This window comes from Natator depressus, chromosome 3, assembly GCF_965152275.1.
Source record: "Natator depressus isolate rNatDep1 chromosome 3, rNatDep2.hap1, whole genome shotgun sequence".
Lineage (NCBI taxonomy): Eukaryota > Metazoa > Chordata > Testudines > Cheloniidae > Natator > Natator depressus.
In genome coordinates, this window is record NC_134236.1 from 167,574,457 (window position 1) to 167,586,796 (window position 12,340).

Below are 12,340 nucleotides of genomic sequence, written 5' to 3' on the forward strand. Positions count from 1 at the left end.
TAAACAACCAACAACAAAATCCCCAAATCCCCAACCTGCAGTTTAACAGTTTGCACTTATATAGCACATTCCATTTTATCATCCTAAAGCAACCTATAAATATGAAGATCTATAGCAGCCCTCTAACATATGCATGATCCCCATTTGGCAGATGAGTAAACTGAGCCATGGAGAGCTAAAGTGACTTGCCCAACACCTCACAGCATAAAAGTTCTGGCTACGAGTCCCATGATGCAACTACTATGCTATGTATAAAGCCAGCAGCCTAGCATTCCTGGGCAATCCTACAATAACAAAAACAGTGTGTATACCTGGAGGAATACAGAGTTCAGTAAACCATGCCAGTTTCAACTTCCAAAAACTTATTGTTGTAAACCTAGAAAACATTTTTTAAAATAGCTTATTGTTCTTCTAAGAAAAGAAATTGTTTCCAGACTTTGAATGAATCTTAGAATGAAGTCACACATGAGCAAATGTATATTAATTATTTTTTATTAAAGTATCAAAACATAACCTTGAGAATAGAAAACAAATTGCTTTTAATGCTGTTTTAAAGATTCTCCCGAATAAAGTAGACATTTACTAAACCCATGCAATGCATTCCTCATGTCTAGACATTTTTTTAGACATTGCTTTCTTGGGTATATTCAAATTAACTTCAGTACCATAACTTATGAATTATACTTGCACATACACACGGGTGCATGCACACACACACACACAGTGCAAAGCAGCTATGACCAAAGAGTTAGACATAAAAACAGAATATCTTCTGACAAAAGTAGTGATACCACATTAACATTTGGCATGCTAGTAAATAACATTTATGTTTAACTCAAGCAGCAAATGCAGGACGCCTGCGTCACCATAATACAGTTAAGAGCAACTGTACAAAACTCCTAAAGAAGAGACAAATTTTGAGATTATGTTGAACAGAAAATGAAGCCAGTCCCTATACTAATACCTCATTACAGCATAAGTGACAAACTTTTTTTTATTTAGCCTTTGCTGATATTTGATGTATAAAGGACAAAGCCAAGGAGTTTGGTATCTGGATTATGCCTAGATCTACTGCTTCTATATTACAGAAGTCAAATGCTAACGAAAATTCATTTGACAAGGTTATTGAAACACGTTCTATGTATTTCCTGTGTCAGACAAACAATGGGCCAAATTTATCCATTGTGTAACTCCAGTTAAGCCAGTGGAGTTGCATGAGGGGGGCTCTGTTCTCCAGCCACAGGATCTGAGAAACTCTCATTGAAGTCATTGGAAGTTCCAAATAATATGCAACGAGAGACTTGGTCCCCAGGACTGAACGTGGCCCAATATGTTGTATTTTATACATTCACCTTTCAGGTACTTGAAGTACATATTTGAAACATGATATAGGACATTACAATATATCCAGATCTTAGGAAAGTGTATTAAGAAGTTCTGTTGCAGAATATAAAAATAAAAAAAGGATCTGGTATGATATCTGGTTTACCCATCTGGGGCTTGCAAAGTAAGAAGCTGATGGTTGAGGTATCTATTGGTTTAGCCTTTAATTTGAAATTGTATTTAACACTGTAGAACTGGTGTAAAATATTATGTACTGTAAGCTCCATTCTTATGGTTTACTTCATTTAAAATGCATTATTAAGCAATTAGACACCACTGATTGAGATATGAACTCTCTGAACCCAATCCTGCAAGATGATCAACACCTCATGAGAGGCAAGGATCAGGCACTTATACTTTTTAAAAGTGGTGTCCCAAATAGAAGCGCTGAAGTTTAGAAATATATAATATTAGACACCAAAAAGTAAAAATAAAAAAACAGTACAACACTTGTGTTTTCAGTTTTGTCTTGTTTGCAATATTTATTATTTCAACTTCTTAGGAATATTAGTGATAAATAAGGATAATATTTTCTTTTACAGAAAACTGTAATGATAATATTGAATAGGATTAAACAATCTGAGGATTTCACAGAAACATCAGAATTTAAACAAACACTCATAACTCTAGCTCTTTAGTCCAGCAGCTCAACTAATAGTTCAAAACATCTCAGGGTTAGATTTTTAAAAAAGTAAAAAATAGTTACTCACTACATCACCAAGTTCTAGGCTATTCTTGGATTCTAAACAGCATTTTGGTTGGCTGCAGTTACCACTCAAATGTGAAAGAAAATTACTACAATCAGAATTCTTTCCCCTGTATAAATCTGGCAATAAGAAATAATCCTGACAGGGTGAGAGACTTCAAACTGTTGCTCACATGAGTAAGAGCTACCTGTGGGACTACTTGTGTGAACAGGATTGCTAATTTGAGTAAAGGTGTGCATAATCAGCCCCTATGTGATCTAATGTAGTAAGTCTTTTCCACTTCTATTTTCTGAGATTCACAAACTTGGGGTTCAATCCTGCAGTCCTTACTCAAGCAAGAGTCTTATTGAAGTCCCTTCCTGGTTAGTTCCCTCTTCCCAAAAAGTGCAATTCACCCATGTGCAGAGGGCCAGCACAAGGTGGATGCATTATTTAAATTACAGTTATAGCGTCAAAATAGGGCTTACATGATGTATAGCCCTTGCACCTGCCCTCTGCACAGGGGTGAATTTCACCCAGAATGAATGATAAATGGGAGTTTTGCCTGAATAAAGATTGCATGCTCAGAACCCAAGACATCAGGGAATCATTATATTTTTCAAGTCTATTTTTACTGTGTAATTTTGTTTCCATAAAGTTCTTTGAAATACCACACATATGAGATATTATACTTTGGGTGCGCAAAGGCCAAGGTGCTTTCCTATTTTTCATGGCAAAATTGCAATTCCTGAAGAACAGTGAGGGACGTTCCAGTTCAGTAATTGCAAACTTAGTTACATGGACATCTGGCAAGAAACTGACACTTGTCACAACTATCAGATTTCTCAGAATCTGCTGCTGAGTCATAAAAAAATCCACACAAGTGTTGTGAAGAAAAAAAAAAGTACAATGTTTAGTTTGAAACTAAAGTCTTTGCAGCATTACGTTAGACTACAGTCCCATCACACAGTAACACATTCTGCCAGAAAGCATCATTCTGAAAACTGCAACACTTTAAAAACACTCTCAGTGTGCTTTCCCTACCAGCAACAAGGAAAGATAGTGTCCATCCAGCACAGCTGTCGGTACAATGTGCATCATTGGAAGTCATAGTGTTCTAACACAAACATCATGAGTGCAGGCACTGTACACTAGCAGAGACCTAAAACTTCCGGAGCTGTTGTCTGTAGCTTCTAGGAACAGCAAGTATGACAAGTACTAAAACCTAGAGTTGAGGCAGAGGACTCTGACTTGATCGAGACCAAATCTTTGGAGAGGAAGAATCACAGCTAAGCCAACATGATCCTTCCTGCTTAACAAAGCAATCTCCCCTGCCTAATGGTTCTAGACTAATAGGATCCTACAGATACACAGAGTCAAATCCTCCATGGTTTCTGTTTTTTGGTGTAAAGATGCACTATGAGAACTCTTGGTTTGCCTTAACCCTGCAATGTTCCTTCTTTGATCTGTTGAATAAAGAGGTTTCTTTCATCCTCAGGTGTCCTCCCGTTCTGTGCTCGAACTATGCAAGTGGGCCTGTGGAGATTGAGCATGTATATCAAATGTTGCTTCTCGTTCTTTAGCTCTTCAATCTGGGCCTTTAGTTCTGCGTTGATAGTTTCCAACTTTTCTGATTCCTAGCCACAGAGCACAGACATAAGTATTGCAGTGAGTATTTTACATAGTTAACCATAATGTTATTGTGATGGTTGCCACTCTTTATTGGTAGCAAAGCATGATGGCTGGGTTAGAAAGAAACTACCTGCTTCTTAATTAGTCATAATTATGCAGCTGTACCTCACCAGTATAAAATAGTCTAGAGAACAGATTCAGATAGTGGCCCTCTTTGCCCTTTAAAGAAATATGACAGTGGTCACAAAGCCAAATTCAATAGAGCTACCTGCCAAACACTGCTTTGGCCAAAAGGAAGCTTACTTGCCACCACACACACAAAGCCATTATGAACTCACTTGGCCAGTCCAACGGCCAAGTGAAAGTTCCAGTGAGCTGCACCCCAGGATCTGAATCCTTGATTCTAGCCTGGTTCCTTGTTCCCAGGCCAGCAAGGACTTAGAGCATGGGGAGGCAGTCCGTTCATTTTGGGGTAGGATGATAAGAAGTGGCACCCTGCTTTTCTCTGATAAGCCCCTCTGACCAACACAAGGAGTGATGTTAATGGGCTCCCCACGCTTTTCTGAAGAGAGTCACTGATATGGGGCCTTTGAGAGACTGTTTAGTACTCTTAATGCACTCAATACTAAACGCTTCTAATCACAAACTTGCTAATGGAGACAGACATTAGAACCGTAAGGGATACTTTGTGCCTATTCTTGTGTCCTCTGTGCTACCATGTGTAAATGCTTTTGTCTATAGGACTCTTATGACATCATTACTGTTTTGAGGTGGCATAAGCTTATGGTATCAATAAGTAACAGTAATAGTACATAAGCTTATGATTTGTGAAAGTTACTTCTCTGAAAAGTTCAATCAGAAGTGTTAATTATAAACCAAATGAGATGCAGCTTTAATTTGTTAAGCTACTACATCAGTGATCATTTCTAACTGGAGAGCCATTTCATAGAGAAATCAAGTTTTGGTGCATGGAGTAAGCATAACTTATTAGAATCTATAATGTACATTATGTGAAATGTAATTTTAATTCCTCATGTGTTCCGTTTACATTTTCAGATTAGTATTATCCACATAAATAACATTATCACTCACTAAAATTGCAACAATTTTTTCTTCTCCTTCCACAGTTATTTTTCATCTATCTTTCATTGTTAATCAAATTTGATCTAAAGGCATTTGGGTGAAATTTACCCCAGTGCCCTAAGATTTTGCATAGGCCTTGTGCCAGTCTGCTTCACAAAGATGAATTTAACCCATTGGTGAATTCAGCTGTCCAACACTCAAGTGAGGTGGCTTAATATCTCCACTTTACAGTTGGGGAAAAGAGGGTAAATGACTTGTCCAAGATCACACAGGAAGCCTGTAGCAGAGACAGGAACAGAGTCCACATCTCCTGAGTCCCAGTCCTGACCTTTAGCCCGAAGACATTGTCCAAATAATGGAACATTATTGTTCCAAATAATGGAAAGAGGAAATAGGGTGAGAACAGTCAAAGTCAGTAACTTACTTTCTGCAAACATTCTGTTTTCTCCTTCTTTTTGTTGCGGCATTTTGCAGCTGCAATTTTGTTCCTTTCCCTTCTTCTCTTTTTCCTTTCATCTTCTTGGGGTGAAAACTAGCAAGATTCAAGATGCACATACTCAGCATGATGCAGTAAATGCAGAATAATCATGTTGATAATTGCTAACTTTTAAAATAATGGTAGCACTAATATGTTTGTGACCAAGACAGAGCATCAAACACCCTAGAGGTATGCTTCTGATCTCACAACAGTGTAAATCAGGAGTAACTCCTCTGAGGTCATCATTGTAAACCTGGTGTAACAGATCAGAATGAGGTCCTCTATGTGTCACATTCTGAAGATTTATTTAAGCCAACATTTTAAAATTAAAAATATATTCAGATTTTATTCTACTGACTAATGTTTAATTCCCTGAAGTCAGGAGGAGTTTTGTCTGAGTAATAATGATGTGTAGAATCAGGCCCCTAGTCTGGTGGTTGGATAGCAGAGTACTATGCCAGTGTCTAAGATCTACTAGCTGTACTCAACCCAGCCATCTTTACACATTGAACGCCCTCTGACGCCAATAGGAGTTTGGAGTGGGGATCAATGGTTGTGTATGGAATTCACAAAAAGTTCCACTCTTTGCACTCAATTCTGCTCTCAGTTACTCCAGTGTAAACCCAAAGTAACTTTGGCCCTACGGACCAGAGTCTCATCTCACTTGGATTTTACACTGGTATAACTCCATAGATTTCAGTGGAGTTACTCAAACTTATACCAATGTGCATGAGTTCACAATCTGGCCCCCCACGAGGCTAGGAATGGCACAGCTAGTTTCTTCAGAAGAGGGTGTTATTATACAGCTTAGTGCTTTCCTTTTGGCCACCTGGTAGGTTCACAACCAGAAAACTGGTTTACAACCAATTCACGGCTATTGACCAAACTTAAGCTAGGTCTTCACCACAATAAAAGGTGTCTTTTTATATTGAGATAGTGACCTTGATATAAAATCCTAGTGGTTGATTTTACTTCACTGTAGCGAGCTGAGGAAAGTCAACCCTTTACCTCCCACCTGCAGGTGACCTCAACTAACTAAATCAAGGTTAAATTGCAGTGACTTGCTCCAGGCCTTACAGCAAGTCAGTAGTGAAGCCAGATCCAGAGTAGCCTCTAGAGATACTCCCTTCCATTAATAAGGGAAGTTATTACTTGTGTCAGGCTAAAAATAAACTGGCCCTAACTGAAATGAAAAGTGAAATCGTGTTTCACAGTAGCACGTAAAGAAAACAGAAATAAAGAAGCACTAGAGCACTGAACACAGTGACAGATTTAGTCCCCTGAGGACTGCCTGTGTTTGAGTTTATATCATTCTTGGTCGTTGGTATATTTTGTGGTCCACTAAATCAGAACACTAATCAAACGGAATTATCATCGAAGGAAAAATACCTCTGCTTTCAGAACAGACATTTCAACAGGTCTTTCCAACACTGTCACTGTATCCAATGTGGAAGACATCCTGTGGGATAGGCACTTATTTTGGATGGCAAATCTCAATTCTTCCTTCACCAGTGGGGTTAGATTTGTGAAATCCTCAAACCCCAGTGATGCTGTAGGAGACAAACAGGGAACAATTGCGGAGGCGCTGACTTCTGATGCAGATACCTGGCTTGGGTTTTGGAGCATCATTTTGCTGAAAAGGAACAAAATAAAAACATTGAATAGTCTTTCAATAATCTTAAAAAGCCAAACAGATTTGACAGAAGAGAGCTGCATTTTCCATAACTATGAACCAATCCCTGCATATTTTTGCATAGGTTGAGGTGACATTCTTACACTATTTATACACATAAATAGTGTATATGTATACCCACACATTTATAGATTTTAGAGTCTCATGGAAAGGTGTGTGAGTTGACACTGTAGTTCACGATGGTTGCAAGAGAACGGTTACTGTCTACTTTATAAGGAGTGATCATGCATTCCTTGAGCAATTCAAACTTCCATTGAAATCAAGCAGTGTAGGCTCAGGTCCTAAGTGAATGCATCTATATTTAATCAATTTTTAAATGGATGTATGTTTTTTAGATTCTATCTCATTATGCAAGTCCATTTTCAGGATCTTTCTGCAAAGTAAAACGGCATTGTGAATCCTTCAAGCATGGCAGGGTGTGACATGATAATATTGGGGTGTGAGGGAGGAAAGGAGAAGGACCCGTAGAAGGAAAATGGCAATTGAAGAGGTTTTAAATTTTAAAATTGTAAAAAGACAAAATTAATGGTTCTCTCATACTAAGAGCTGTACCTCTATATTCGAGCTTGGAAGGAATGGGATAGAGCCTGGCTTCAGTTACACCTGTGTAAATCCAAAGTAACTACACTGGATGCCTAGATTTACATGGGTGTGACTGAGCGAGATTAGAACCTGGTCCACAATTGTTCAGATCAAAAGATAAATTCCTGAAAAGCAGTTTGTAATAAAAGTTGGCACAAGCATAAAGAGCTATATATGCTCAGAGGTATCAAGCCAGAGGTAGAGTTGGAGGGAAGGAATAATGCAAAATGTGAAGTATATTTTATTCTTTTGCTCTTGTGAAATCTGAAAGTACCCTTGCAGACCCTTAAAATTAAGGTATTTTAAATGATTAAACATTTATGGCCAGATCCTCCATCACTGTAAATTGATGTACAGTAGCTGTACTAAGTTCAATGGAACTATGCCAGTTGACACCAGTGGAGGATCTGACCCTTATTTTTTAAAAATTGGATAAAATTCAGATTATTTTACCATCTTGCTTTTTCTACTTCCTCACAGCATGCAGTCAACTGTATGTCTTGTAGTCATGGGGTTACTATAGTATTACCTGTTCTTGATTCGTATGGTAATTATATAAAATCAGTTGCAATTAACTCCCTAGCAAGTAAGTAGACAACTGCCTCAGGGCATCTGTGTACGTAAGTGAAGGCTCTATGTAGTCAGCCTAGATTTGTGCACTCACCTTTATGTCAGTGCTATAACTTTGCAGTTTTGGGTGGGGCTGAAGATTATGCACTCTAGCAAAAGGCCAGATTCCTCTCTCAGTTATCCAGAAATTTACTCTAGATTTACACTGGGTAATTGAGAGCAGAATCTGGGCCAGAGCTAAATATTTGTAAAGGGTAAATACAAAATCCTAAGGTTAGTGAACTACCGATATGTAGAATTCCCTTGCCCTGGCCACCAAATCCCAGGTTTGGAGGCTTTCCAAAAAACTCTCTCATTTTCAATAAAACTAGAAGAACTGAGGAGTTCCCAAACTCTCCACATGAAATCCTGGCCCTACTGAGGTCAATGGAAAATTCCTACTGATTTCAGTGAGTCCAGGATTTCACCGTCATTTATTAAAGAAGGGAAGATTCCCTGGAACTATTTGTTATTCCAACAGACCTTGGGAAATTTATGTAAATTTATTCACTTCAGGAAGCCCCTGCTCATGAGTCACATCTTAAGTATTGATACCCATTAATCCTATAATCTCAGAGAGCTAGAGGATACTCATCTCCAGCAAGTTAGAAACATCCCTCTGATTTCCAGCTGACAAACCAACAACAGCATTTACCATTTAGCATTTCACCAACACATTCAGATAGGTTCTATTTTCCAATGGGATTGAACCCATCATTGTCTGTGGATAGAGGAAGCCTTAGCCATGTGCATTAGCTGTCACTATTGTTTTTGCTCATGGTGATAGCTTAATTCTATATGGGTAATTCTGTTTAATTCACTCCAATCAGAGATCTAAACAAAGCCATTTCTCCAGCCCACCCCAAATAATTAATTGTGCTAATAAATTTTCAGTGCTGGTGGTAGGTCTGTTTTTTTAAAAAAAATAAGTGGATAAACTTTTAATTAAAATCAGCATTACCACCAAAAGAAACCAAGAATGTTCAGAGCTTTCACGGAAAATATCTTGAGAAATATTGTCCATGCTGGATTTCTATTAGTAATTTAAGGAGTTATTTTCAAATATCCACTAGCACTAACGAAATTCTGCTAAAATCCCTTTGATAACCCTATTTGCTTTTACTGGTGCCTCCTTGATTTAAGAGTGATGGGGAAGTGTTCTCTATGGGCACCCTTGACTTTAGAACTTGCGGCTCCCCTTGGTCTGAAATAACCCAAGTCTGTTGACCTTCAAAACGTGCTGGAAGGCATCTCTACTTACTCAGGCTTTAGGAAAGAGAAGTGTTCGAAGGGGCTGAGGTCTGTGGGTGGGTAGGTTTGTGGGAGTACTGTTTTGGGTCAGTTTTGCTTTAGTGGGGTTTGCTACTAGTTTCCGCTTGTTTTTTGTAACCAATTTTGTAAACTCTTTGGGTCAGGGACTGTCTTTTTGTTCTGGTTTGTACAGTGCCTAGCACAGTGGAGTCCTGCTCCATGCCTGGGGCTCCAGACACTATGATAATACAAATAATTATAAATCAGAACTACAACAGAGGTACGGAGAGTGCTAGATAGATACCTTTTGTATACTTGATAAAGCAACATAAAATTGAAATGTTGGTATTTTCTTCTGTTCAAAGACATTTTTTCTTCAAGATGAAACATACAACTTCCTATATTACACTAGTATAATAAGAGTTAAAAACTTGTTTTGCCTCCCTTTTTTCCAGTCATCTGTCTGTACATTATCTTAGGCTGTAAGTTATTTGGGGCAAGGGCCTGGTTTACTCTGTTTGTAAAGCACCTAACACACTTTGGCTTGTTCTATAATTAGCCCAAGAAAACAATCACATCTAGACCTTTTTGTTTAACTACAGTTCCATACAACTGCATGGATCCCAATCTGGTGAGGTGCTGAACACCTTCATCTCCCATTGAAGTCATTGGGAATTGGAGGTGCTGAACACCTCACAGAATAGCACCACAGAGGCTCAATTCATCCCTGACGCAAGAGCAAGCTACTCCATCAGAAGCTTATGATCAAGAAAAAACAGTATGTTTCCTGATGAAGATCCCATTCCACAGTTTGTGTAATGATATTTTTCCCACCACTTTTAGTTTTCACCTCTCACATTCTGACATTTTATGTGTCAGGGCACATTCTCCATTCCAAAGTCCAAACTCAGCCTTTATGTTATTTAAAGTGTCCTTCAGTTTAATGCGAATATTAAAAATGAACACTTCAGGTCACCCTCACTCCTAGCTTTCCTTTAATTTAACTGCAGATGAATGATTTAATTGTATTTCCTTAGATGAATTAATTTCCCTCTGCTGCTGACGCAATAAACCCTGTGAGCCATACAGGTTAATCTGAAACGGCATTAAGAGCAATTATAGTTCACAACCTCTGCGCACTCAAATTGACCTTTAGGATTCTGATATCCCTGATCATTTCTGCCTCCGTATCTGCTGGCTTCGAACTTCTCTGCTGTTGTTGCTACCAAGAAAATCGATTTCACACAGGAAACTCGTTCTGTGTAACAGTTTTTCTGTTGCGTCGTCACTCAACCCTGCTCAGTTAGGCAACAGGTCAGCAACTGATCTTGTTCATGTCAGTCATGGGGGGTGGGGGGATGTCGGAGAATGACTATTATTATCTGCGACTGACTTTCCCCACTATCTAATTATTCCCCACCTTGCAGGATGATATTACTTCTCGTCTGTGTGTCCGCTAATCAAATCATCCAAAGAGGTCAATATTTCCCCCAAAATAACATCAAGGAGAATAGCTCCACCTGGGACCTTACAACATTTCTGTGTAGCCCGGCCCAGGCTCAACAGACACAGCCATTGCTGGGTGACCCCCCTTAACAGAAGGTACCCTGAGCTCTTGGTTACTAACTTTTCTCTCTAGTCTAAACGACTGTATCGCAGCACAACCTGGGCTGTAGCTTGCGGGCGCTGGGCGCCCCGCGGCACGGGAGAGCCGCGCTCCCTGCTGCCGAGCAATGCACCGCCCTGCGGGCTCGACCGCTACCCCCAGCCCCAGAGAAACGAATGAATCGGGCAGTAAAGCGGCCCGGGCCGCTCAAAGGGGAGAAACCCGGTCTCGCGGGTGAAGGGGTGGGGGGCAGATGCGCAGCCCCCCGCGAAGCGGCGCCCCTGGCCCCAGCGAGAAAGCGCCCGGCGGGTCAGACGCGCGGCTGAGCGCCCCGGGTGAAGCCGAAGCGGCGGTGGCTCGGGCGAGCAGCGATTGCCCCGTCCCAGCGGGCTGCGGAGCCGTGTCAACCGGGGGGATGTCTCGGGCGCGTGTCAGAGAGGCCGAAGCGGGAGAAATGGGGGTGGCCGGGTGGGGAGGGGGGCTTTTTTCTTGTGCGGGGGCCCCAGCCGGAGTCAAAAACTTCGCTCTCCCGAGCGCACTTTTGCTTTCAGTTGCGTGCTCCGCGAACTGCCCAGCCCAGCCCAGCGAGCGGGGCGAAGAGGAGGGTGTCCCCCCCCCTCCGCCCCGGCTTTCCTCGCCACTGTCAAGTTCCTTAGCAAAGTCCTGCCTCCCCCCCCCCAGGCGAGCCGAGTCCCCGGCACCCCCGCCGCGCCCCTTTCCAAACTCACTCACCTTTCCCCCGCTGCTTCTCACGCTGCCTGGCCGCGGCTGGAAGAGGCGGAGTGGGACCGAGCAGGAGCGAGGCAGCGCCGGGGAGCAGCGGGGCGGCTCGCTCGGTCTGCGCGGCTCCCTGCCGGGCGGTCTGGCTGGAGCGGCTCCCTGCCGGGCAGTTCCGAGTTTGCCGCTTGGAGAGCGGCGGCGGCTGCTTCCCGGTGTGTGTCTGAATCTCTGGCTCGGCGAGAGGTTGCATCACCCTCCTTATATAGGCGAGTGGGCAGCGCTGGTATTTACTCTGGCGGCGAGTCCCGGGCTGATGTCATGCTATTAATAGCCTCGCCGAGAGAGCGAAGGAAGGGGGGGCGCAGCGAGCAGGGGGCGGTGATGCAAGGCTCCCCCCGTCCCCACCAGGAGGAGGAGCAAGGGAGCTGGCTCGCCTGCACACACGCTCCATAACAGGACTGCAGCCGCCTGGGCTAGCCGCCAGATGTGAACTCCTGCAGCTGCGTGTCAGCCTCATGAGCCAATGGTGCCCAAGCCAGCTGCATGACTCCAGATCGCTGGCATCCTGGTGCAACGGGGATGGGCAGGAACGGATCGGGGGGCGGCGGTGGACTGAG

At 41.9% G+C, this 12,340-nt stretch overlaps 1 protein-coding gene across 1 annotated transcript; it reads right to left on the reverse strand.

Moving 5' to 3' along the window:
- Positions 1–564: 564 nt before the first annotated feature.
- On the reverse strand, positions 565–11,889 carry ATF3 (activating transcription factor 3). Its single transcript, XM_074947124.1, has 4 exons — positions 11,736–11,889; positions 6,652–6,895; positions 5,209–5,316; positions 565–3,706 (listed from the first exon to the last, which is right to left on the reverse strand). Exons 2-4 carry the CDS (start codon positions 6,889–6,891, stop codon positions 3,509–3,511), a joined length of 546 nt encoding a protein of 181 aa, XP_074803225.1. The 5' UTR covers positions 6,892–6,895; positions 11,736–11,889; the 3' UTR covers positions 565–3,508.
- Between the last annotated feature and the right edge of the window lie 451 nt (positions 11,890–12,340).

What these genes read in the sequence shown, in the direction of transcription:
- ATF3 (XM_074947124.1), bottom strand. Translation starts at nt 6,891, where the DNA reads ATGATGCTCCAAAACCCAAGCCAGGTATCTGCATCAGAAGTCAGCGCC. An exon ending in TGTCTGTTCTGAAAGCAGAG is followed by an intron (nt 5,317 to 6,651) that starts GTATTTTTCCTT and finishes GAATCTTGCTAG; the next exon opens with TTTTCACCCCAAGAAGATGA. An exon ending in AAACAGAATGTTTGCAGAAA is followed by an intron (nt 3,707 to 5,208) that starts GTAAGTTACTGA and finishes CTCTGTGGCTAG; the next exon opens with GAATCAGAAAAGTTGGAAAC.